Consider the following 27,657-nt stretch of genomic DNA (forward strand, 5'->3'; position numbering starts at 1 on the left):
GTGGTCTCTGTTTCCGAGTCCCGAAGCACCTGAACGCAACGGGATTGTTTTCTTCTAACTTTGCAAACCCGGAACAAGCCCGTGAATCCGACGGTCACCTGAACGCCACATTTGCCCAAGGCTCTCCCCACCCTCGCACACAACCCTCCCCCCTCCGCCATTTTCGCATAGTGAGAGGCGCACAGTGGAAACTTATTCTTTGTTTTCGCAAAGCAATGGTGTGGATTCCTCCTCTGTGGCCCGAGTGTAAAAGGACGGAATCAAGGATGACACCGATATCAATTTTATCCATGACCTGGAAGTTTTAACTGTTAAAATCTGCCTGAAAAGGTCAACTGTCCGGGAATACCGTGATGCAGTGAGTCACATTAGCCAGCTAACATGTCCAATAACTAACAACATAAGGTGAACTTTAGCAATGTCCACCGGCATTTTATCATGTTAAATGCAAAGTGACAACCGACAGGCTGTTGTGAGTTGAGGTCAAGAGCTACCAACAGTTAGCTACGGACAGCGTCAGCCATTGCGGCTCAACATGTAACGTTAACGCTTAAGCTCAGTGTCAAGTGTATTTTGTTTTGTTGTGATCTAGCGTTGCTAACGGGGCTGCTAACGTTGCTAACATTAGCTCTATTTCATAATATGCTGCTTGTTTGGCCTTGGGCTTGCCCATATGACATGCTACATTTTATTGTCGTTACACATAAGCACAGTTAACATTCATGCTGACGTTGTGAGATGTAGTCAAAGCTGCTTTGATGGTGATATTTGGACTGCAAGCCGGTGGTTAACCCGAATAGAGTACTGTTAGCTAGCTATTTGGAGTTAAATGCTCCTCTACTGAAACGGCACAACTGCAAAACAATAAGTTAATATTTGTCCTAGATGGGTATAATCCACCGGTTAAGTTAGGCTTTACTGCATCCACCTTTCCTCCACTGCGGAGACACTTTTAACCAGCGACAACCTCGCCTGTGGCTGACTCCTGAAGTGATGCATGGGCAAACATTTTGGGCAAATTTGGATCATTTGATAAATTAATGAGTGCAAGTGACTAGGGTAATTTATTAATAATAATGACAGATGGGTGCTGGGCTTTGGAGGTGGTCAGCTAACGTATTTTTTCCGAAAATGGATTGCGTATGGACTGATTAATGTTATGGCTTTGTAGTGTGTCTGGCTTATTTCCTGTCACAGCTAAAGCGATTTTAAGTAGTCACTCTTTGACACCACAGTACACGGTGGGTCAACTTGGCTGTTTCTGCTATCAGAAAATTAGAATCACTGGCCAAGTATGCTTATGTATACCACTCAAGGGGGAAAAAAAAACATAAAAGAAACAAAGAATTAATTGGGAATACTAAGTTGAGTATAGGGTGTAAGTATATACAGACAACAAGGTATGTCACAACTATAGAGAGTGTTGTTATGGCTGAGTAACATCTAACCCTTTTACAGCAGTTGTGTATGTATTTACAGTTGTACAGTATTTACAGTCTGTCTTCCTGTACTGGGCTACAAGTATCATTTCACACAAGTGTACATTACTGTGAGATATGATAGGGACAAGAGTCAAGTTCGTTCTGTATTTGATACAGTTGATGCAATTTGTGTATGACACAGGTAAACGTAAACTATTGATGAATATGGGAAGACTAAAGGTGTCTCAGCATTGGTCAGATGGCAGGGAAACACCTTGGACAGATCAGCATTCCATTACAGATCCTCATTTGCTCACTTCCCAGAAGTCTCAAACCAAATTAGTTTTCTGACATCTTATCACTATTTCAAGTTGAAGTTTATTTTGAGCCCTTAATCACTGTTACAATCCTAAACATGAGGAAAGTAATTACTTTGCTCATGGTTGTCGGAGACCAACAGGCCTCAAAACAACTTTTCTCTCACATCATGTTGGCTAAAAATATAGTTTCAGTAGTTCACTTCCCATCCATGTTACTTTGTCATTTAAAAACAAATTAACTTTCACTTTTAATACTGGCTCAATACTTTAATACTGGTTCTCACAGGAGTTTTTCTGGTTTCTGCAAAATTTGCCATTACACTTTGCGGAGACATACTCACCTTAGGAGAGAGGAGCATTCACCACCTCTGTACATGTCTTCAACGGCCTTGGGGAGGAGTGGGACGAATACAAGTTGCTGCCCTCTTACAACTGCTGACCCAATTGTGGAGATATAGTTCAGCTGATCTCTATGGAAAAGTTTCAAGTGCTGTGCTGCCCAAGCGTGGCGGTCAAAGTAACTCAAAGTCGCATGGAGAAAGCTTTTTCGTCACTCCACAGTCTCCCTGGTACCTATAGTTGTAGGCGCTGTTTCATTTACAGCTGTAGGAAATTTGTTGTGGTTGCAATAGGGAATAGGGAAAAAGTATTGGCTTAAGGCCAGGGAACATTCATCCCAGCTTTTGTGGTGCCGCATCGCTATTTAGAAATGTTCAGACTGTTGTTCGCAAGCAATGTTTTTTTTTTTTTTTTTTTTTTTTTTTTTTAATACAGTGGTGTGGTCTCTTGACTTACAGTTTTCATTGGTTGTTTATGCCATCCACACTTTGGATTTCTTTTTTTCCCTCCAAAATGGCCCATTTTCACACCCAGTAATACAGCCTCTGTCCTGACGTGCAATGAGGTCCCATTGAAAATAATAACATAGCAATTAGGGATCAGAATAATACCACATTTGCAAATGTACAAATAATAGGTTAGCAGCAAATAATACATTTGTATGAGTAGTGCCAGTAGTATTTGGATTTTTTTCTAAATGACCATCATTTCAGAGACTTATTAGAAAACTGTATTTTTTGTCTTTTGTTATTGCATGATGGGTGATGAAGTGTTGGCTGAGATACTGTGGTTGTCTTCCTTATCAGTCTTACTCTTGAGTGATCAGTGTCAGGTAAAAATGATGTTTGGCTTCCAGGTGTCATATCTCCATGTTGAGGCTTTGTTGGAGTGACTACACTATTGATCAGCATTTCCAAAGACTGAGCACCACAGGTGTATGGCTGGTACCTCCTCGACAGTGCATCGTGGAGGTAGCCAGTATCTCACTCAACACAGTGCAGTTTGTTATTACATGTCATTAAATGTCCTCCCATTTATCTCAAATCGCTATTAATGCACAGCAACGGAGTTAAAAGAAAAGAGTTAGAAATCACAAATACAGGGTTAGGGTTTGTCATCTTCCTTTATCTACTAGTGTGTTTTTTTCACTGATGCAAATTAGCATGCGAAGCACTGTGTTTGCAGAGGTCAGGTTCATGATGTCAGTGACTAATTATATCACTGATTTCCTCATTTTCTTGCATAGGTGATGAAAATGCCCAGATATTGATAATTCCTTTGACAAACATTTAGGTATAGTGATGCTGCATTCATTGTTATGTGCTTGGTTCCTCTTGACAGCTGTGGGCAACCTGAAATTTTGCAGAGTGGCTCCTGAGGGACATGAGAGAGCCATGATATGGCTCTCGGGTGGTTGTGCTCACAGCTCAGTAGGAAGAGTCTTGAACTTTCCATTTAAAAAAAAAAAAAATACGCAGCATACTAATTATGTTAATTATAAACATCCATTATTGAATTCTATAAAATTAAGACTGCTTTAAGGGTAAGTTCATTGATCTTGTAGGAGTTATATAATATAAAACTTGGACCTGCAGTGAATATGAGCTTCCAGCTGTTGGCTTTTGGTTGAAACAATGAGCTCCTGTTGCTAACCTCTTGCTGCTAACAAGGTCTAGACAGGATATGTCAAAAAAAAAAACAAAAAAAAAAAACAAGATACTTTTACCAGAAGGCTGTTCATGTGGTCTGTTAACAAAGCTGCATCACTTGTATGTGGTTCTGTGCCATCTCATATCTGCTACCTCATTCAGTCTCAACTTAAAAGCAGCTCAGCTCCACTCTGGTACAATATGGGTGCCAGGTTATGGACAGAGACTAAATGCACATCACCTCCATTATAGCTATGTCAACCTCTATATCTCTGTGTTGATTGCTTGTTTTAGAATTGATTTAGGATTCTGTTGTTTAATTTTAAGGTTTGGGTATGTCTGATACCTGGCTAAATCTCAGAGTTTGAGCACAAGTGGCTGGCATAATTGGTACAGTCGTTTAAGGTTGTTACATTGTTTTAATTTTTATTTAACCTTTTTTTTAATTCTTGTTTTAAATGTACATTCTTTATCTGACAGTGATGACATTTCTGTTATATATTAGATTGGATTTTATTGTCTGCATTTCTGTATTGAGAAAAAAAAGTGTCATAAAGATACATGTACTGCTTTGCCTGTAGTGAGTAAACAAGGATGTCATACTAGATTGATCCAAATAGACTTGAGCGAATTCGGACTAGACTTAATTTGCACTCTTGAAATGGCAGCTCAAAACAGGCAGTTCTTATCTTGACTGTGACGTCTTATTAAATCTTTAAGAAGATTTCTCCACTCCAGGCCAAACAGAGAAGATGTTAGAGTCTGAAGTACCTTTTTTACAGATCTTTTTTTCAGCATTGAACTCTTGAGATAGAATTGCTGTTCATTATATTCAGAAATGTATAATAGTAAGCAGCAACACATACATAATAGCTCGCTTTCACATCCTAGAAAAATAAAAAGCAAATGTGTTTCCTCATACCAGATGCTGCCTTCCAACAACATTTTTTTTGTTGTAGGTATTTTAGGTGTGAGAAGAGTCATCTGTGTTAGCCCAGTATGGACAGCTTCTTCAAGGCAGCTGTGTGTGATCTGGACAAGCTGCTTGATGACTTTGAGCTCAATACAGGTAATGTCATTGACAAAACAAAAATGCAGTGACACTGATGGCGTGGCATTGATTTGTACTCCTCAAACAAAAGTTTTCTTGTGGAAGTTAGAATTCCCCAAGACTGACTCTTGTTTTCACCAGATTCATGAAGTGCATATTTTGCCTTGAATATGTTATTTATGTAATTTAGATGTAGATGAAGTTTGTTTATTAATAGCCCATCCTCCACAGATAATGCATGGTCTAATACATAATATACACAGATAGGCACTCATATGCACAGTCTTATTTTTACCACCCATTTAAAACTATGTAATGAGACATCTGTATCTGAGTCTTAAAATCTATACTGTGTAAATTCATGATATAAAATTTTTGTGTGTGTTTAACTTGCTATGTACTGTTTCTTCTCCCTTTTTTGTTCCAGATGAACTTGACTGTAAATCAGTCCTCTTAATGCCCTCTGCATGCCCTTTTTCCTCACTGGGCTCCCAACGTTTATCCTCAGAAGCTTCCACAGTTTCGCAAAACCTCCCTGACCTTAATTCTCTTCATTATGGCTCTGCCCCAAGCTGTCCTGACCGCCCCGCCAGCCATAACCACAGTCCCAGTGACAGTGAAGTTAAAGGCGAACCTCTCATTGCAGTAGATCTTCTCTCCTCTGTGGATCACAGGCCAGCAAAAAGCTCTGCGCCCCCCTGCCCAGATCGAGCTCTGAAGCCCGTGTGTGACCTTGTCAATGACACAAGCTCTGCCATCCTGGCTAGGGCCAACAGCCATGATGCTTTCAGTGAGCTGGACATGGTCGAAAAGCAAATGGAGGCAGAGGGGGCTCTGCTTGTGGACTTCAATAGCCCGGCTGTAAGTGGACTTTCAGAGGAAGTAGGAGGACTAAGCCTGGGCGCTGATACTGACACAGAGGTTCAACAGGCCTCTGGAGTGGATTCTCACGAGCTGGTTGGTAGATATTCTGCCTCGCTCAGTCTGTTGGATGTTATTCTTCCTGCAGCAGTGGAGAGGGGCAATGAGTCTGCAGATGATTCACTGTCACCAGGGACCGTTGAGTCTGCTGACAAAGAGGAGGAAGAGGATGAGGAGGTGGCCAGCATGAAACAGCAAGTGGATGTCTCCTCCAACTACTGTGAGCAAGAAGCCATTCTTTCCAGTGATATTGTAAAAGGCAACGCAATAACAGAGGACAATAAAGAGGAGTCACAAGGATCCTTGGACGCTGGTGAGGCAGAGTCTCCTGCAAGTCTTAGCACCTCTGACAGTGAACCAGTGGGTTTGTCCTGCCTGCCCCTTGCTGTATCTATGTGTGGAGCACTGGTGAATCCAAAAAAAACAGATGAACAGTCTGGGCAAGCTGCTGGGCAGAGTAATGATGCAGAAATATCTAAGAGCACAGAGGAGGAATCAGCCTTGGAGGACAGAGAGGATAGCTCCCATTCAGAGGAGCCTGTTAACTCTGCAGTCTCCTTGTCTGAGCAGACTGCAGAGGGCAGGGTATCGCCGGAGGAGCAGCATCTCTCTGTTGGATCACCCGGTGCTCCTTCTGTGGACATTTCCTCCTCCCATCCCCCAGAACCCAGCTCAGTAGATTTTCTTGAGCTTGGCCTCGACTATCTGTCTGAGAGTGACCGGGCTGAGCTGCTGGTCACAGATGAGGAATTGGATGCATTCTTGCAGGCCCATGCAGATGCACAACAGGTGGAAGGTGTCTCTTATTGCAGCAGGTCTGAGGGTATCTCTGAAGTGAACGGGGATCTGGAGGACAGGCTGGTGGAAGAGGAGCTGAGGAGCTGTGGCCGGGTCAGACAGGAGGAACTAGAGGGCCTGGCTTCTCCAGAAAGTGACCGAACAATATGCATGTCTGTAGAGGGCAGTTTTAACCCTGCACTTCCTTCACTGTCACAGGACTCCTGCCAACTAGATACAGAACTGCCCTCCAGTGTGAGCCACACTTTGACCAACAACACTTATCAGTCCCAGCACAGTGGTAGCCCTGATCCACAGCCCCCCTATGGAGGTGCAAGACCTAAACAGCTACACTGCCAAGCCGCAAGATCTCCCCCAGCAGGAGGAGACGTAGAGGAGGAAAAGACTCAGCCTCCCAGTGATACTTCAGAAGGGCCAAGCGCAATAGAGGATGAAGGGAATTCACCCACATCCCCACCAAGCCCCAATCCTACAGAGGATCCTTCCAACAGCAGTGAGCCTAGCCCTGTGTATGCTCCTCAGGAGCTTCAGGGCATTGTGGGGTATGACGAACTCTCAGAGCCCCCACCTTACCCTGGGGAGCCATCCAGGGATGGTGCTAGGACTGTGGATGAGAAGGGAGAGGATATGGAGGGGCTGGGATGCCGGCAGCCTACCTGGGTGCCAGATGCTGAAGCACCAAACTGTATGAAATGCTTGCAGAGGTTCACCTTTACCAAGAGGCGGCATCACTGTAGAGCCTGTGGGAAGGTATATAAGTCACTTTATACTTAGACTCATACTTACTTATAATCATAGCTTCATTTATCTCAACCTCTCTAGCCTATCTCCAGCCTCATCTTGGTTTCACAGCATAAGGTGGCTGGAATTATTTGAACTTCTGAAGCAACATTTTGGAGCCAGTGGGTCTGTAATAACCAAACCCCTCCCACTTTGCATTTATTTCTAGGGGCCAAAATGTAAACCAACATTTTCTGCGGAGCCAGTTTGTGCATTTACCCTATGTGCTCTTGGTATTGTTGATAAGAAGGAAAACCTGTCTTTCATTTGAGATTACTAAGGTGAACGCACAGATTGCTAGAATTCTTGGAAGTGGTTATTCTCCCATTTCTGTGACTATTTTTACCTGCTCTTGGCACTGTCACCTCTAGGAATGTCATAAATATTAAACTCTTACGGGACATTAAAGTTTAACATTGTGAATGAGTCAAGCTTGTAATCTGACAGGGAGATATTTTGAGCTTTCAAGCGTATGACTATGACTACCAATTTTAGTGTTTGTTTTAACTGGCAATGCTGGTTTTGTTTTGTTCATTGTATCACAGTAGAAATGGAGTGCAAAGTGGGTAATGGTATTACATGCATTTTTTAACACAGGCATCATTCGCGAAATGTTTTCCATAAAGAATCCTTGTTTCAAAGAGAGCTAAAAAAAAAAAAAAAAAAAAAAAAAAGATTACCGTCCAGGTCTAAATATAGCTCAGTGGATTCACTCAGAACGAGAGGGCATGAGTCAGCAGTTCTTTTTTCAGCTCTTCTATAGATCTTTACTGAGCCCTGTGTCCTTAAGCTGGAGCTAAGGGGTATTAGGACAGTGATTAAAACAGCATTAGAGAAGACTTTTTCGGATGTATCATTGTCCACAACATAACCGACCGCTTCTAATGGGTATGGATAGATGAAGTATAGTTAGATATGCATCACTGTAGTTGTGTTCTTATTTATGGTGGAAATCATATTTCTTAGTTCTTTGAATTTGGTTCTTTAGTATGTTTTCTGAATGATTCAGAACAGGATCACACCTAACAACACCAGTCTTGGTCAATGTCCAAGGTAGTTGCATTGTGTTACAAGTCTTTCCTCACTGTCCTCCTTTCTCCTTTCCACTTTGGCAGGTTTACTGTGCTGGTTGCTGCAACAGAAAATGTAAGCTGAAGTATCTGGAGAAAGAGGCCCGTGTGTGTATCATCTGCTTTGAAACCATACACAGAGGTAAGCCCATAGTTTTGCGTGTTTTGAATGCTGACTCTACCATTTAATGTTAGGTTTGCTGGAATACATTTGTACAGACAGGTGGAAAATGACTAAGAAAAACTAACTTTTCAAAATGCACATCTTTATGCTTTTTCCCCCCAGTTATCTGACAGGTATTTTTTGCTACCACATCGTTGTTAGTGATTACAGATGACAGTCATAGAGGAGTAGTATGGGTCATTGTCACATGGCCTATTTGTTTTATCTGTGTGAGCTTTAAACAGTTGTGTGTTATTGAAGCGCTAAAAATTTGCTGTTGCCTAACGTAGGTGTCGTGACTTCGTTGTTTACTTGTGCATAATTGTCTTTGTGGAAGGGCGTGATGGAAGGCTGTAATTTTTTCCTTTTTACTGTTGTGATTGTTAAGGGAAATTATAATGGTTGTGCAAAAAACCAACCAGTGTGCAAGTGTCTGTGTGCGTGCATGTATCTGCCTCTGTTGTGAAGAGAAAGCGTTTCCCATCATGCATATGACTGATCCCTGGGAGTGGTCATGTTTTGCCTTCCTACTGTTGATGAAGACCTCTTGCTTACCACTGGGGAAAAAATGAATTTATAAATAGAATTAGTGAACATAGAAGTTGAAGTGGAGGTTTTTGTAGAGATAGGACTTGCAAAACACTAGATGTTTTCAATCCATGTGTTATTGTGGATTTTTTCTATATCCTACTTAATCCCACCACATTAATATACATTTTAACAGTTTTATCACAGTTCATTTACAAAACATTGGCTGTGAAGTTACTTTCAAATCACATCTAAAAATGTGTTAAAAGAGAAACAACTAGTGTACAGGAGACTGTTTGGAAAAAATTAAGGCAGAACTATGATATGGACTAGGTCTGCATAAAGAGAATTCCATTGATTGGAGTTAATATTATAGACTTTCATATGACTGGAAATGGGAATTTTCTCTTGCATTTTGTTTCACTCACAGAAATACACCAGTCACTAGGCATCTTTAAAACTTAATAACTTTTTCATTATGTGCTTGATTAATATTTAAGGCATGAAGCACAAAAAATATCAGCAGAAAGTGGCTTCATTCTCATGTCTCTGACCCCACAAACAGTTAAAAGGTATTCTGCCCTGTAGTTTGAGAAATAACTGTTTTAAAGATTTATTGGGAATGAAAGGCACACTATGCAAGATTGTCCAAGACTGACTGATGTCAGGACACTTTTAGACTCAAGTAACAAAGCCCTGGAATAAGCATTATCTGATGGTTGAATCTGCATGGTTATCATTGACTGATTGATTGATTATGTGCTTATTTCACATTTTTGTCAGTTGGGTCCTCACTTCATTGCACCTTTTGGCAATTCTGCGTCATGCGCCTTTAAAGCATTTATTCAAAGCATTGTTGTGAGTTTCTTTCCAACAGAAATTGTAAATACTACACTTATTCTACATTCCTGCAATTATGATGATGCAACCCCTCTCTTTTCCTTAGTGCACGGGTTGTTGAAAATAAGTGTCGATTTTTTCCATTTGTATGATTTCCTTGTCTGCTGTGATGATAAAAGGAGTGCTTCAGAGAGGCATCCATTACAGCTAGAGAGACTGCAGTGTGGAGATGGAGAGGAGGAGGGAAGCAGGAGAAAGATGAGAGGGGGAAGATGGATGGAAAAGGAGGAGGAGAGCCATTGCAGGACAGGGATTTGTCCTTGGCTGTGTGTGGTACCGGACTCACCTAACGCAGTGGTCATGTGATGCTCACACATATTGGCTAATTCCCTGCGCAGGTTGGAGAGAGTAAACGGAAAGTGTTGATCTACTTTTTTTTTGGCCGGTGAACGCTAGAGCAGCGTGATCAGATCCTTCCCTCCTTCCTGTCACCCCTCTCCTTCTTTCCTCCCTCCCTCCTTGCTCTCCATCTCTCATATCAGTGTGGCGAGCTGCCTTTGAGGCTTACCGCACACACCCCTGCCTACAGCTAACAGACTGTCAGGGCTAACAACAGAGGAAATAAACAGAGCAGCTTCAGGAAGGCTGTAATGGGACTGGGAAGAGTAAAGCTAAGGAACAGAGTCGATGTGACGAAGAAGATTGGTTGAGTTTTAACAGAGAGGATGAGGAGCATGAGGTAAGATTTGTCTGACTTCTAAATGACTAGACCGTTGCTCTTGCATCAACATTTGTTCACTGCTGTGTGTCTTGCTCTTTTGTCTGTTAATTCGTTGCCTGTGTGTGTGCGTGTGTGTGTGTGTGTGTGCGTGTGCGTGTGTGTTTGTAAGCTAGGCAAATATTACTAATGACCCATCTGACATGTTTGTAAAGAAACCTATCTGCATATTTCAGTGCCAGACAAAAATGAGGTCACCACTTGATTCATTGCTTACATCTGAAGTAGTTTGCTTCAAGCTTCGGGTGTTTCTTTTTTTGTGCCTTGTCATCCCAACCTTGCAAATGAAGGTGAAACGACAACTCTCTCGCGTTGTAGTGAGATTGATTCATAAGGGACTGCTCGCTTTCTCTTTAATAAAGGTCTGATTGCTTATAACATTTTTGCATTTTGCTGCTGTTTGATGTGGCTATGTTTCTGTGGTTTGTATTTGTAAGCTGCAGTCTTGTTGTTGTCAGTATAACCAGGCTGATAAAGATCTATGATGTTTAATCAATATAATGTGGACGAGTGCCACATCAGCACTTCTGGGAGTACAAGCGGAAGGCATTGAGTGACCCAATCTGTCAGTCATAGCCAGCGTTCCTGGAAACTACAACTCATGTCTGTCCAACATGAAATATGTATATTTTTCATCTCTTACTTCATTTATCTGCACTATCCAATGCATTATAGATAAAATAACAAGTTGTTAAGTGTGATGTAGGACTGGGCAATCTGAAAATAATCAAATATCACAGTATTTTTGACCAAATACCTCAATACTGATTATACTGATTATAACAATATTTAGGGGGTGACTGTCTAGTGACTGTTTAGTAATATGGAAGTGATAATGCTTGATTTGACAATTTTGATACAGCAATGTCTTAATTTGTTATTACTGAGGGACTCTAATTCCTACCATGTGAATCACATGGTTGTAATACATCAGAAATGTACCCTTGTCATACTGATCTCAAATCAAGACTTTTCTAAGGCCAAACAAAAGTGTTGATTTTGGGACACATTTGAGAACCAGATTTAAAAATAAAGATGAAATGACAGAAGAACTAAGTTAAAAAAAAAAAAAAAAAAGTTTGTCGGCCCTGACACAAATGAAAGGCTCTAGCTGGATGCATAGACCATCAGAGACCTCTATGGCTCCACTGCAGTGGTCATAATGAAAGGTTTATGTAAGTCTTATACAAATCATATGTTGTATTTAAGTAATTATATTATCTTGTTTAGACAGAGCAGAAAAGTGAAAATATATTAACAATGTGTTAGGATGGAATTGGAGATGGTAACAGCAGATCATGAAGTAGCAAAGACGACAAATTACGACGACAGATTAAACGGTTTATATCTCAACAGGACTTTAGATTCTCATCATGTAATTCTATGGATTGTTGCACCTGGATTATCAGTTTCTCATTGTCTGAATCCACTGTGATTTTTTTTTGTTTGTTTTTGTGATGTGGTCCATAACATCCAGTTGTAAATTCCATTGCAGAAGACGGCAAAAAGTAAAAAAAAAAAAAAAAAAAAAAAAAAAAATTAACTGTGGACGGCAGTTTGCCATTGCCGTCGCCGGCGCAGTCTGCCGGGCTCGTCTGATCTTACTGTCCTGCCCTCGTCCACAATAATGACATCTGGCTTGTCTGTCTTATTCAATCTGAACGCAGTATAAGTCAAGGTGGGGACCCTTTTTTTTTTTTTGGAACTGAAATGTCCTTTGTCTTTGGCAAGGGTGGAGGTCTGCTGCTGCCAGTCAGATGCATTCAGTGATGAGCACACTGAAGGGTAAGGTGAGGTGAATAACCGTGCAAGGATATTGGCTGCATGCCAGTCAGTGGCAGCTCACTGAGGGGCCGTTGTCTGTCATTCCTCTATCCTGTCAGCAGCAACACGAGTCTAGCTTCTTCCTCCAAGCTGCCCAGTGTGATCTTTTTACCTTGACAGCTGCTCCCTCGACTGTGTCAGCCCCACAGTAGCTACAAGGGCCAGATGTATACTTTCTCAGTTCTGATGGGCCTACTGAAATAGCACTGTTGTCTGCCAGTCTATTCTCTGATTTATCAGACAATAGAGATACTTTTCATCTCTACTACAACTGACAAATAACGGTGATGAGCTGCATTATCATCGCTGAGTCACCTTCACCCTTCAACTCTTTTATCTGTAAACAAAGGAAATTGATCTAATTAAATAAAATGAAAGAAAAAGATTTTTAGGCTCAGATAATTTCTATGTTGTTAAGATGTCAGTGGTTGATTAATTTAATTTTATTGAACTTCATTTATTCTAACCTACTTGTCAGTGTTTTAAGTGACATGGACGTTTAATTACGTTTCCTGTATATATTCTTGAGCTCAATATACGTCTACATTCTGACACTTACAGGTTCACCAGGAGCTCCACTGTACAACACAGATCCTCTGTTTTTCACTTCTGCATTCATGTTTATTGCATTATCAACACAACTTTCAAAAACACTTTTAACTGAAATACGAATAAGGTACAAACATGACTCAAACAGTATTACATAAGGAAGAGGTGGTCTCATGTTTTTTAACACCGACTAAAGAATTTTTGTAATATAACTGGTTGAATGAGAGAGTTGATCCAGTAAACTCAAAGTTGATCCGATGAACTTGAATCTACTTTATCATTCAGTTACTATGAAAATTTGGCAGTCAGCATTAAAAGAAACATTAGACCACTGCTTCCTCATTTGATAATCTGAGTCATGTTTGTAACTTGTTAATAGTTCAGTAAGAATTTTTTTTTTTTTTTTTTAAACTTCCATATTGGTTTAAAAATGTCCTGTCCATATTTCTTACCTGGTGAACAAAACCTCCAACCTTAGTCGTCACTATCAAGGCTCACTGAGCGCAAGGACTACAGGTTTTGCACAGAAGGTCCAGGGATTTTGTGCCTCCCTGGTTCTGTAAAACTGTTTAACATTCAGAGTGAACTAAACATTAATGTGGAGTTAAACAGGAATTGTATCAGAGGAAGTATTGGTAGCAAAATGTGTGCTTATTTCGGACTGTATTATACCCAAATTAATATACTGGATAGCTAGAATTGGAAATAAATTTGTCTGAATTGTGATTAACACAATCAGTAGAGTTGGACTGGGCTTATGTTTTTAACCCCTTTCTGCCTGTTTGTCTGTTATTAGGTTATATTAAAAAGGATGTTTGTGATTTAGCACAAAATTATTGAAAACTGCTAGGAAAGGTTAGTCATTGAGAGCGATGCATCTTGATACATGTTGAACGATACGATGCATCTAGATACATTTTAAGTAGCTAACTGATCAGTATGATTTGATTCAACCTTGTCTTGATGACATACGATGCAGTGTGATATGATTCAGTGCAACCATGTAAATCTTTACATTTTGATTCTACTGATTTTATAATTCTGTTATTTGTTGCAAGAGGAAATCCTGATAGATTTACTAAATCAAGTAACAGGAGGGAGAGAGAGCTAGAATGGGGGACATTACAATAATAACACCTTAGGAATCTCTTTTGTTGGTAGTAAAGCATGCCATTCAGTCAACTGTAAACAATACTTTAAAGCGGTCCACTGTTTATAATGCATTTTTACAATGAGATACTCTGTTCTAAATGATACACAGGGCACCTGTGTCTTTCACTACTGTTCAGCATAAAAGTTTTGCATAAAAGTTAGCAGCAAAGTTTCCCTTCTTTCTTTCAAAACCAAAACATACTCCACACCTGCAATTTGTGGTGGTGTGTCTTAAATTTCTGAAACTGATTGACATAATACCATCAAGGTTTGCTCAAGCTCATTTCTGGTTTAGAACTGCCTCATCTTCACAAAGCTAAGGATACAAGTGAATCCTTATTGGCTATAGTCATTGGCTACAGGTTGTTGAGTCAACATACGCTCCATTTATAAAATATATGTATGTAAATATCCCTTCTGGCCCTTTTTGTTATTGGTGTTTGCTGTGAACAAGCATCATCTACCACTTCAGGCATTTTGGCTCAATAATTGCAGTAATATTGGTAGCAGCAGTGGTAGTAGGGCAATTATTGTAGTAGCAGTTAGAAGCACGAGCAGTAGTACTCACAGTATTCGTGTGTGTGTGCGTGCGTGCGTGCGTGCGTGCGTGCGTGCGTGCGTGCGTGCGTGCACGCGCTGGTGTTTTATGCCCATTAACAGTATCACCCACTTTGAACATGCCACCAATTAGTCTGTGTTTAAAGATATGAATTTGATATGAATAGATTTGAAATAAAAACTAATATTTCCAAACAACATAGACAGTTTCAAGTCGTCAGCAATTACAAAGCATAGCTCAATGTTCCAACTCTTGTGACATCCTAGATTGTTTGTGTATAGTAACCGATCCAACTAAAGCACAGTACATGTCACGTGTTCATGATGTGATTTATTATTGATAACGTACTGGTAGGCTTGCTTTGCACAGTGCAACTTTGTGCAATTAGGTGCAGGTTTATTTTTATGTATTGATTTATTTGTTTATTTTTCAGGGACAATACTCACTAATGAACAGTTAAACTGTGAGTGAGTCAGAGTTTGCCGGCGAGGCTAGTTTTCACTTGCTGTCCCTGCCCAGAGTATTAAAAGGCATCCTAAAATTACAAAACATTTAAAATGCATGTATTACAGAGCTTAAAACCTACATACGTAACTTAAGAGGAACAAGAACACATAAAAGGCCCAATCAGCAGACAATGGCAATCAGACAAAAAATGTACATATAAGTGTAGTAGATTTAATTTTTACTCTGAATGTTCCTGATTACTTTGGTAACACAGCAGAAGTGATTTTACTAACCCAATTTATGGTTTTCATTGTATGTTTCTCAAGTGCAGCTTTAATACAGCTAAGCTGCCTGACTTGACTGTCAGGAAATTCAACATTACATGACTAGTTGACTGTCAGAACATACTCGTCATCCACACAACAAACAAAATATCAGTGCATTCAAGCAGAATGAGACAAAATGCCAAATGTGAATCAAAAAGCTGTTGAATGTATTTACCAGCAGGAGCATTCTCTATAGTGATCAAAGTAAAGTTATGTTTGCATGAATTTTTAGGGGTTTTGGCACTGCGTGTATCCAAGGCAACAAAATAAATGTAATGTATATGTAATGTTTCTGTTTGGCAATACTTGAGATTACTTGAGATTTTAGTACTTGTAATTACATTTTAGGGTTTTTTTGCCACATTGCCTACCATTACCACTGTCTGAAACACACTTACTACTGGAATTTTTCATTATTAATGGAGAAAATGAGGTTGACAATTTATTGAAATAGATTACCAAAAGGACACTGATGTTTTCATAGATTTTGCTGCCCTAAAAAGGAGTTGTGAAGAAGCTTGACATTTTTGTGACAGTAGACTAAAACAAGATATTGGCACCAAAATTAACACTGTCCCTGTGACATTTTTCTCCCCTTTAGCCCAGGCCCTAGAGCGGATGATGAGTCCTACGGGTCCCAGCCCAAATCCCAACGTCCCGTCTGAGTACTGCAGCACCATCCCCCCTTTGCAGCAGGCCCGTGCTGCAGGCACTCTGAACTCTCCTCCACCTACCGTCATGGTGCCTGTGTCTGTTCTCAAACACCCAAGCAATGACAGTATGATTACTTTCTTATATAGTCTGTATTTAGCTAACTCAGTCTCATAATAGACCTTCATGTCAGCATTGTTTATTTTAAGCTCCAGTCTTGAAAAGACTTCCTCTTTCCTTATGTGTCAGGTTGTCCTCGTGAACAGAAACGCGTGTGGTTTGCTGATGGCATCTTGCCCAACGGAGAGGTGGCAGATACAACTAAGCTTTCAGTGACGAGCCGCAGGAGCCCACAGGAGTCCAGTGGTACCAGTCCAGACCCAATGACGGTAAGACTTGAACACAACACCCACACAGCCCGCCCACAGAGGATACAGCAGAAAGCTGAACCAGTATCCACTCTTTCCCTAAGGACAGACGTCAGGGTCTAAGGACAGAGGATGTTGTATTGCTGTAAAGCCCCTTGAGGCAAATTTGTAATTTGTGATGTTGGTCTATAAAAATAAAAATTGACTTAACTTGACATAAATCATTAAATGTGATGTGAACTGTTATATTTCGTCTTTTCATTCTTTCATCCAGTTGAATATATTTGTGTTTATCCACCCAAACCATCCTCACTAAACATAGTCAGCAGTAAAATCTCAGTCATTAAAGTGTGGCAGGAACAACACTAATATTCCACCTTCTCCGTCCAGTCTAGCCCAGCAGGCTCAGAAGGTGGGGTGGCAGGCTCAGTGGCCCCTGAGGCCTCTGGGACTGTCGAGGCGGTTCGACCCCTGGTGTCTGGACCCTGGGACTATGCCTTGTTGTGTGCTATCAGCTCTTCAGTGGAGAGGATGCCCACTCTGCTGCCGGAGAATGAGGAAGAACTCCCCCCGCTGCTCATCATCACTGGAGAGGACGAAGCAGGAGGCATGTACAGTGTGTTTCCATGCTTACAAGGTGTTAAAGGGATAGTTCGAAAAAATTCCTCCTCAGATCATTACTGGACCCTCTCGAGCGCTGGACACTGGCTGAATGCTCCACATGCTAACCATCAGCATCCTGCCATTGAGATAGACTTCCCCCCGCCTAACATTCTTAAAAATATCCACCTTAATCCACTCAGAGTCAGAGGCTAGGTTGAGGATTAAGTCAGGGGGTGTTGTCCTGTTTTGTTGTTGGAATAAGGTTAAGGGGTTCACCTCTATTGCTCCCTGTATGGAAAGTCTTTCTTTGCACCAAGGGACCATGTCCAGCTCTATGACTGGAGAATTAATGTAGCATCCATGTTTTTGATAGTGGGGGAAACCAGAGTTACTGGCGGAAAACCATGCAAACACAGGGAGAACGTGCAAACTCTAAATAATTGGCTTTATAGACATCTAAGCATCTACAACTAGCTACTTTCCACTACTACGACTAAAACTGTCCCGTCACCAAGTATTTTGTTATTCCCTCAGTCAGATTCACTCAGTCAAACTTTTCCACCTGGGGCTGTCCCACACAGCAGAGGCTGCTGGGTGACATCTCCTGATGTGATTTGTTAGATTCGACTGTTTGCTGGTTCCTTTTGAATGTAGATATAGCAAATGGCCTCTTCCAGTTGGTGGCTCTCCATTTTCATTTGGTTAATCCAAAATGGGCCCAGATCTAACAAGCTCCATCTTGCCAGTGTCACTCAGCAGGAGAATCAGATTGAGATTGAGATTTTGATGTTAGGGTTCCTGCATAATGTCACATTTTTCAAAATGGAGGAGATATACCTTTTAATTTTTCAGGCCATTGCCTCAGATATGTGGATTTAACGCTTAATGTGTTCTGCTGTTTTACTTTCAGATGTATTAGTTGAGGAAAGGCCTGCTCCCTGCCAGATTCTCCTTCTGTTAGAGGAGGGAGGGCCCCGGCCTTTGACCTTCGTTCTGAATGCCAACTTGCTAGTCAACGTGAAGCTGGTTACATGTGAGTGGAACACTAACTTATCTCATGTCGTTTTCTGGGACTTCTTTGATCATTTTTACATAAATTACATTTGGATGAAGGGCAGAATCATGGATGTCTTGATATGCCCTTCCACATACCCACCACCAGTTTTTACCAACTCTGTGCATTTCTTCTGTTAGACTGCGGTCGACGGTGCTGGTTTTTTGGCTCCAATGGACTGCAGGCTTTGGGCCAGAAGGAGCTGGTGTTTTTGTTGGAATGTCTGCCAGAGGAGAAAACTCTGCCAAAAGACTTGTTCACACTTTATCTCAACATTTACCAAGATGCCCAAAAAGGTAAACATCCACACCCACTTTAACTGGCCACATAGTGTTTCAAAGGCAATGTTGTGACATGCAGAGACACTGGTGAACACGGTCCCGACAATATGATCTCCATGATGTGCGATACTATCCATCTCACATCATTGCAGTAGACCGCAACATTGACTTAAATGAAGACATTTCGAGATTTGCGAGTGATTATGTGTGGGAGCTTTATAGGCTATGCAATAGTAATACTTGTCAGCATGGCTAGGGAAGCAGGCTACACAGTTTTCTGCTGCAGAGAAGTGCAGTACATGGAGTAGACAGAGCTCATGTGCAGTTAGGCTCTGTTGTATTCAAATGCATCAAGGGTCACAGTTTTGCTTTTGTCAACAAAATGTATCATCACTATGAACAGGAGAACTGCTTGCAGACTCAACTCTAAACAAGGGGAAATTATTTGTTTTTTTCTGGGAATGAATTGCTTTGCAAGGAATTTGATGCTGCTGTGATGTAACCAACTGCTGACAGAAGGTGATCTGCAAACTGGAACAGACAAATGACAAAACTCGCACCTCTAACTCAAATTACAGCAGTGTTTTGGATCTTTGTGATGTTGAAAGAGTGCATGCACCTGTAAACAAATTTTTTCACTTGTCTTTCTTTGCCATTCGTTACAAAATGACTGTTTTCTTACCTTTACATTTTCCATTATGTGCAAGAGTCTATAATAAATCATTATGCTCTGTGCTACAGGGAAGGGATTTGTAGAGGACTTGGGTAACGTGACACTGACAAGCAGCTTCCTGGGTAGTAAGGAGCATGGCGGAATGCTCTTCTTCTCTCCCACCTGTCAGCCTCTGGACGGCCTGACTCTTCCTCCCCAGCCTTTTCTCTTCGGCCTGCTCATTCATAGATTGGAAGTGCCCTGGGCTAAAGTCTTCCCCCTCAGGCTGCTGCTAAGACTGGGAGCTGAACACAGTGGTAGGTGGCTTTCTGTTGTATAATGTCATTTTGCTCATTTCCAACTTTTCTCACACCAGTGCACCAAGAACTTAACCCCGCTCACACACAGTATCCAGTAATACTCTTAACCTATTTCTGTCACTCCAGATTCATGCCAGTTTCAACAGTATTCAAAACCATTTGCAGAGAAATGTTATCCCTTAATGGTGTAATCTGTTAGTGCAAAAAATAAACCATTGATCATCTATAGTGTTAGTAATGGTATGATTTTATATCTCTTTTGCTCTGTTATTTATCTCCTTTCACTTACACGAGGCCAAAAGAAAGATGTTTACCTGAACATTATAGTGTTTGATAAATGTAGATGAGATGAGATCTACATACAACTGTAAGTTGTATGTAGTTTTACCACTGAGGAAGACTGATGTTGATGTTTCAAATGCTAACTTATAGTGACGTTTCTCTTCAACTAACAGCACTGTTAAGACTGTGCAAGGATGGCCAAATAATTCCTGTGTGTTTTTGACAGCATACCCCACTACACTGATTAGCGTTCGCTTCAGGGACTCTGTGTATCGGGAGACGGGACACACCATTATGAATTTACTGGCTGTAAGTAACACAAGCTAATGTGTGTGTCTTTTGTGTGTGAATGGGATTGCAACATTATAGAGCGAGTAAAGTTAGCTCTTAAATACCCTCTGGTGGCTGGGTGGAAACTGCACCAAATTTAGCACATGGCTGAACTCTGTTGTTAACCCTGTGAAACAGAACAGTGAAAGCTCATTGATCCTCCCATTGGCAATCACTCAGCGGTGCTGTGCTGAATTCAGCTCAGGCTCTGTGCAGGTCAGAGATTATACACACAGAGATCAAGGCTCAGCTGCCCTGCCTTAGTTGCACTGCAGCAGTTTTGGCCACCACCACGTATTCTCGTTAGGTAAATAAACCTATGCTTTTGTTATTCTTCAAGGTAAATATGTTGTATTGAAGGTCCTGAAAACAGCGCTAATTAAAGTAGGCCACTGAAACATTCCAGGATTTAAGCACTAATGACATTTAAGCCCAATATGAGCCAGAGGCCAATATTATTTAGGCCACAGCTGCATCGGCAACCAGGTGGGTAGATTTGTAAAGCAACGCTCACTGGTTGTGGCCAAAAAGTTTGATGTTAATCAGAATTATTTTGCGTAAGATGTGGCTTTTTAGCAATTTGAATTTCAAAGTGCCCCTTCGTCTTCAAATTTTATGGAATTTGATGTTCCTGAACAAAATGTCACTTCAAACAAGGATTCCAAATTTGACAATATTTATGCAGATGCATTCTATAATCCGTATGGTCCAGGCTATGCCACTTTGACCAGTCATGACCCAAATCATGGTATCCAAATTTAGGACATTGACCTAGCACATATGTACTGAACTGCAAACTGTTGCAGGATTTTGTATGGACTGTTTTCAAAATCCCATTGTAGTTTTGCTTTCTGAACTCATGTTGATTGCACAAGTGAGGATTGAATCATGTTAGACCAACCTGGTTGATGATGGCCATGTTGTTTATTCATTTGGGACTGTTTAGCATCATCAGTTTTGGTCTGTCCTTTGGACACCAGATTTCATGGCTTCTGCCCCTCAAGGCCCTGGAGTAATTTTTGCCGCTAGTTGCACTGGTGCTACCTACAATAATATATTAGGACCAGCACAAAGATTAGTAACACCACTCAAATTGACACTAAGAACAGTATATTGTGTTCTTTGTAGCCTATATCTTATTGTTTTTGGTTTTCATAGCTGCCCATTAAAATACCTATCATAAATGGGCTCACAGGGGCACTGCATTGTTTACCTCATAAGATAGTCAACGTGCCAAATGCAGTTAAAATCAATTACATAATATGGATTCACAAATTCTGTTACATAACAAAATGAAAAGGGACCAAAAAATGCCAGAAATGGCAACTGAACAAGAAGTTGAAGCAGCTTAGCATGCGCTGTTGGTGAACGACAGCAGGTTATATATCTAACAATCCCAAAGCTCAGTAACAGGACTTTGGGCCAATTTTAAAATACTTTTACAGCCCAGGTTTGGTACCGCTAAACTGTTTGATTACAGGACCTGAGGAACTACCAGTACAGTTTACCCGTTGTGGAGGGGCTGAGGATCCACATGGAGATGGGCCACAGCTATGTTGACATCCCCAAGAGTCGGTTCAATGAGGTAAGAGAGTCGCAGAGAAAAAGGCAAAATACAGCTGCAAATAAACACTAATTCACGTTGAGAAAGTTCATTGTACACCGTATGTTTTTGCATTTTGCAGATGATGAAGGTGGTGAACGCATCTAATGAGCATGTCATCAGTATTGGAGCCAGTTTCAGCTCTGAGGCCGACTCTCACCTAGTGTGTTTCCAGAACGAGGAGGGAAACTATCAGACCCAAGCCAACAGCATGCCTGGCAAAACCCGCACAGGTGGGTATTATTATTTTAAGTTGTTGTAATGAGTGTTGCTGTCTCATTGGGCTAGTCTGTATAAAAATGTACCTTCTGATTGTGCCTTGATCTATGTTTTGTTACAGTTACTGGGGCCAGTTTTGTGGTGTTCAATGGAGCGCTTAAAGCCTCTTCAGGGTTTATCGCCAAATCCAGCATTGTTGAGGGTAAGGTTACCAATTTATTGGCATTTATTGCATCAGATCAGTTTGTGGGTCAAGCAAGAAAATAGTCTTCTGCCTGATATTCTGTGTCTAAAAATATTTTTCTGCCTCTGGATACCTTACTTTGGCACTGTTCATTCATTCTCATGAATGTGATATCTTAGGAACACCTAGAGAACATTTTCTGGCCATAACTTGAGAATGCCTACATTAATTACAGTAATTATGACAAAGTTTCACACAAATGTGTAATAGGATAAAATGAAGTGATGACATTCTGACCATTATTCAATGCCATGACTCAGCATTTTCACTGCAGGGTCATTCCATGTCATTTCACCAAATTTTCAGGACATCCCACGCACTTAGGTCTCAAAAAAATCTGAAAAATTCACCGATTCTTCCTTATTTATCCAATAGGCACACTGAAAATTATGGGGGTTTTGTTCTCGACCATGTTTGGGCCTTCAGAAAACAACTTTGTATATGCCCCAGCTTCTTGATTTTTTCAGAGCTTTGAGATACATACATGGACTGTTCAAAGCATTAATGGTTAGTCAGATATATGTATCGGTTTCTGGATGGCAGCCTCTCCAAATCCAAAAAAAAGTTTTCATGTCAGATTTTCATTGGCCCATAACTGCATGTGGGAATGTCTTAAAAAATCTGATCTCTGTTTTAATTTAAAGTTCAAAGCTTACTCTTCTTTGGGATATAAAACATTTTTTCTTTATGCAAGTTCTTAATTTTTTTTTTTTGGTATCCAAAACATGGGGCTATTTCACCCCTCGTGAATATAGAAATTCCTCAATATTAAACCATTGTAGCTTGCGTTTGTGTCTTGTATTCATTTATTGTTTATTATTTGTTCATTATTAACCTAAAATACAATGACCATTGCACCAGACCATTGCCTATTGGATAAATAAGGAACAACTGGTGAATTTTTCAGAATTTTTTGAGACCCAAGTGCGTGGGCCATTTGGTGAAATTACATGGAATGACCCTGCACTACCTTTCCCTGGGTAACAACCTGGGCAGGGGGTGTCCCGTTCCTCTGCTATTCCACCACAAGATCATTGGTATTACTGATATTGAGCTTCAGATGATTATCAAATTGCAACTTGAATGGTTGGTGGAGGCATACAACCCATGAGGTGGTATTTCTGCATGAAACACTATAGTCAAATGCCATCCTACCTGGGGAAAAATATATTGTTTTTGCAAGAGCTAAGATTTAAAACTGTCATCAGATATGCATTGCAAATTTAATCTGCCTATGTTGTTTGTTTCGCATATGTTTATCCCATTGTTTGAGTGCTGGCCAGAGCCCTAGAAAGAGAGTTGTGTCATCTCTGTTCTTGCTGCTGTCTCTTTTTGTGCCGTGTTCGGATTGCCTGCCATGATTCGTTTGAACCTTTCTGAAGGCTACATGAATCATGTGACCTTCTAGCATTTTGACCTTTTAATGACATGACTCTCGCTTTCTAGGGCTCTGGCACTGGCTAATCACATTTTACCTCAGTCACACATGTCCACGATACATATGTAGAAGTAATTACCTCTGAAATGATCAAACAATAGATCAATACTTTATAGATTTCCATGGGGAAGTTAAGTAGCCAAACAGCAATGTCAAGGACATTGACATTAAGTCAAAACAAACAGTAAAAATAATTAAACATATTGTCCATCAAACACCGGTCAGGTGGCTTGACCTTGTGTTAGATAGAAGTTATCAGTGTTTTTTTTGTTCAGCTACAGTGGAAATGGGGCCCAGCCTTTTTCTTGTGGCTGATTTTGTCATGCCTCTGCTGTTGGATTATCCTAACTGGGGTGTGTGTTTGTGTGTCAGATGGGTTGATGGTGCAAATTCCTCCAGAGACCATGGAGTCTCTGCGGACTGCTCTGCGGGAGCAGACAGACTTCCAGATACCCTGTGGCAAGAATGACGGAGGGGAACTCAGAGAAAATGTCACTGTTCGCTGGGTCAACTGGAGTGCACCTGTCAACATGGGGTAAGAGCACACCCCCGTACACTCAAACACAACCATTTACACTCTTGCACAATTTATCTGCTACTGCATTACTGTTATCCAACCCTTTACCTCACGCTGAAACAGCAAGTCATTTTGTTGAGAGCACAGTGACACTTCAGACTTCATCTATGTGGTGGTCTGTTTTGAACATTAAAACCATTTGTTTTTGCTGCTTTGGTGTTGCCTTTCATAAGATGATGTTTTTTAATGAGTTTTCAATAAAATAACAAGTTCACCATTAGCCTCTACAATGGTAGCAGCTGTTCTCTCATTATCTTTTTATCTATAATGTGAATTGTATTCGTTTTGTTTTTTGACTATGATGTGCTTCTGCAGTGTAACTAGTGGAGTTGATGGACGACCCCTCGATGGAGTGCACAGTGTGCGAATGCAGCAGGACACAGAGTTCGAGTCAGACGGACGCTCCATCAGATGCACCGAGGTGAGTTTCGCTTTAGTCGAGCGCCCACTTCATGCTCTTTTCAGTCCCACATTTAGACACAGCTGCTAGTCCAGGTGTGTGACTGTACCTGAACGTCCTTCCAGGTATTCTACCAGTTGAAGAATCCCGACTCTTGCCTTGCGACAGTGCTGCCGTCCTGCAGTGTGTTTCAGAAGGAAATGGCTTTGGCGACGTGTAGCGCTCTGACTCCTCACCTTGCCGTGCTCACCGCCAGTGGCATAAACTCACTTTCTCTTCGAGTCTCCACACAGGCTGACATGGTAACAACCTGATCCTGTGGCAGTTGATATCATGAAAATCTCAATGCCAGATCAAACAGCTTAAATATTAAGTTTATGTGAGTTTTTCCTCCATGCTTGTCTCACAGGTGGAGTACCAGGCTGGTTCAGGGAGCAAGCTCCTCCCGCAGCGCTACATGAATGAGCTGGACAGCGCTCTGATCCCTGTCATCCATGGAGGTAGTGCAAGTGTACCACAGACTGCCATGGACATGGAGTTCATCTTCTACATCACACATACCATATAGTGCACATGTTCACTCTCACTTTTTGTGAACTCACAAAAAAAGTAAGTCAGAAGAAGTAAACTTAATAGCAGGATCGCTGAGTGCTGAGAGAAGCTATTGATTGTGGCAGGACATCCGAATGCACCAGATAAATGATGCACAGTCGGACATGCAGCCAGTCATCCAGCCAGCGGCAGGACATTCCCCCGACTGGACATGTCCTCTGTGGATTTGGGAGGGATTCAAACTAAGATGTGACATCAGTTTTCTATCAAGGAAACGTCCTATGTTTGTCTGTTTTGTGGTCACCAAAGCTGCTTTAATCCAAGAGGCCAAACACTAAAACGTGGGACAACCTGACCAAATACAACCAGACCGTTCTGACCATTTCCTTCTGCTCTGCCTTCCAGGCTTCAGGCTGGCCTCTGTCAGCCAGAAGCATCTCAATGAATGTCCCCCACAGACTGTCCATTTAAATGTCCATTTGATTTGGATGTATTTATTATTATTATTATTAGAAGGGTGATTGAATGAAATGATGGACAACATTGAAGCAAGTAATGTTCTTGACAGCTGTATTCAAAACCTGAGAAGAGATACATGTAATCAGGTGCTACTGTAAAGCCACTTTACACAGCAGGCTGTTTTAAAAATATAAAGAGTGGGGATGAAAAGAAATTAGATTCATCTCATCTGAGGTAGTGTCCTCTCCTTTTCTCCACATGGTATTTTGTCTTGATACTGCACCGGAAAAACAATGCACATAGGGATTTGTATATCCATGTTTAGGATATTTTAACACCAGCTACTTGCTAAATAATACTTTTTTGGCTGTGGCTGGTAAGTTAGTCTGCCTGCCACTTAAGGTTCACCAGCCTTAGTCTAGAGTTTCTCTTACATTCACAGATTATTTTTGGCTGGTGAAATAATGAATGTTGCCTGTGTATTTTGGAATCCATTGACCACTACAAGTAGTGGATCAAAAAGTTTGCTTCCTGTCCTGGATGTAACCTCAAATCATTTAAAGTAAGGGCAACTTGTTGCCATTATTTTGTCACTTTAGTTACTTCTGCGGTCTGCCACAATACTTCCTTATATATATAAATTTTTTTGGTTGCTCTGCTTTTTAAGATCTTTAGACAAGTAGCAGAATCTCCTTTCACTGGTGACCAGTATTTGCCAGCTACTGTTCAAATACCAATGATTTCTTCCATCAAAGGTTTTAATATGTCTGCTTCATCATCTCAGTCTGTCAGTTTAATAACCACATCATGCACAGCCGATGGAATATTTAGATTGTGCTTTGTGGTTACTCTGGCATGTGCACTGGTAATTGTTCAGCTTTATTTCTCTTCGAAGATTCAAAACAGTATTCCCTATTCCCCCCACCAGTACATGTGGGTGCCCTGTGCACAGCTGTAGTCTTCTCAGGTGCTGGTCAGAGTGGGAACAGCCATCTGCGCACAGATGACAGCATGTTATGGCACACTGAAAATCTTCAGGCATGTTTCAAGATTAAACTGTATTCTGTGTATCTCTACAGCAGCAGAACAACACAATGAAGGACTTCAGAACCATTAAACAGGTCTGAGGCTTTTTAGTGTGTGTTTTTTTTTAATCCGTGAGTATTTTATTTCTACCTGATCAAAAGGTGGGTTGGAGCAGGATTTACTGAGACTTCCACTAGCTTGTCATCTTTAAAAAAGAAAAAAAAAAAAAAAAAAGCCAGAATAGAACTGCCATTTCCCTGGCACGAGAGCTCTGTGTGACAATGTCTGATGAAGGTGTCATTGTTTTAATTTATGTAAACCTTTTACAAGTAGAAAAAAAAAAGCTTGTGTCCAGACAGGTCTCCACCCTGTGAAGGCATCCACAGGTCTGCCACCCAGGCTGTCGTGTAATGTTTGAAGTAGCTTCCTGCACTCCCCATGAGTCAACACCAGGTAGCGCTGTTCTCTCCAAGGGCAAAGTGCAGTGTCTCATATTTTGTCACAGTGTCTCAATTTTCTTGTCAGGAATTTTTTCCAGTCTGCTTTGTCCAAATGTATAAAAGATATATGCATAGAGATTTATCTTTTTTTGTATATTAAAGAGTTATTTTTGGAGTCATTGGTATAAAGGATTTAACACATGGATTAAGAGTTGATATTTTTGATAGGAAGCATGCTACATCAGTTTTGCAGTTTGTGTAGCAAGTTCCTTGAGCACAGAAAGAAAAAAAAAACACTAGCTTATCTCAGAAATTGAAGTTCTTTTTCTTTTCTTTTTTTTTTCCCAAAGTCATAACAATAACTAATCCCAGAATCTACCACATAAATAACTTAAGTTTGGGATTGAATGTGCCGGCAAAGATAGGAAAAATCTTAAGAATAAATATAAGCAGCTTTACACTAGCCCGTCAGCCATGACCTGTCCCACAGTGGTTGATGTTATTTCCACTAACATTGTATGAGTAATAAAGTAACATGTCAGATTAAGTGTTCCTCACTTCTTACGTTGCATGCTGCAGTTTTTCGGGATTTGTTTCCTGCCCTACAAACACACAGCTGATGCCGCTGAGGCCGACCCGGTTT

The 27,657-nt window shown here is 40.9% G+C and overlaps 1 protein-coding gene across 2 annotated transcripts; it reads left to right on the plus strand.

The window, feature by feature from the left end:
• The first annotated feature begins 144 nt into the window (after window positions 1-144).
• Window positions 145-27,561, plus strand: zfyve16 (zinc finger, FYVE domain containing 16). Of its 2 annotated transcripts, none has more exons than XM_030064908.1 (18): window positions 145-405; window positions 4,689-4,798; window positions 5,208-7,249; window positions 8,395-8,491; window positions 16,117-16,293; window positions 16,416-16,555; window positions 16,925-17,141; window positions 18,048-18,170; window positions 18,332-18,487; window positions 19,214-19,441; window positions 19,953-20,035; window positions 21,537-21,641; window positions 21,742-21,892; window positions 22,000-22,080; window positions 23,933-24,095; window positions 24,453-24,558; window positions 24,663-24,839; window positions 24,947-27,561. In XM_030064908.1, the coding sequence occupies exons 2-18, from the start codon at window positions 4,729-4,731 to the stop codon at window positions 25,103-25,105; spliced, it is 4,275 nt and encodes a 1,424-aa protein (XP_029920768.1). In that variant the 5' UTR covers window positions 145-405; window positions 4,689-4,728; the 3' UTR covers window positions 25,106-27,561. The 2 variants fall into 2 exon arrangements, with proteins under 2 accessions (XP_029920768.1, XP_029920767.1); XM_030064907.1 differs by having other exon boundaries at window positions 145-358.
• Window positions 27,562-27,657: the final 96 nt, after the last annotated feature.

The sequence above is a fragment of the Myripristis murdjan genome, chromosome 12 (genome assembly GCF_902150065.1).
Source record: "Myripristis murdjan chromosome 12, fMyrMur1.1, whole genome shotgun sequence".
Classification (NCBI taxonomy): domain Eukaryota; kingdom Metazoa; phylum Chordata; class Actinopteri; order Holocentriformes; family Holocentridae; genus Myripristis; species Myripristis murdjan.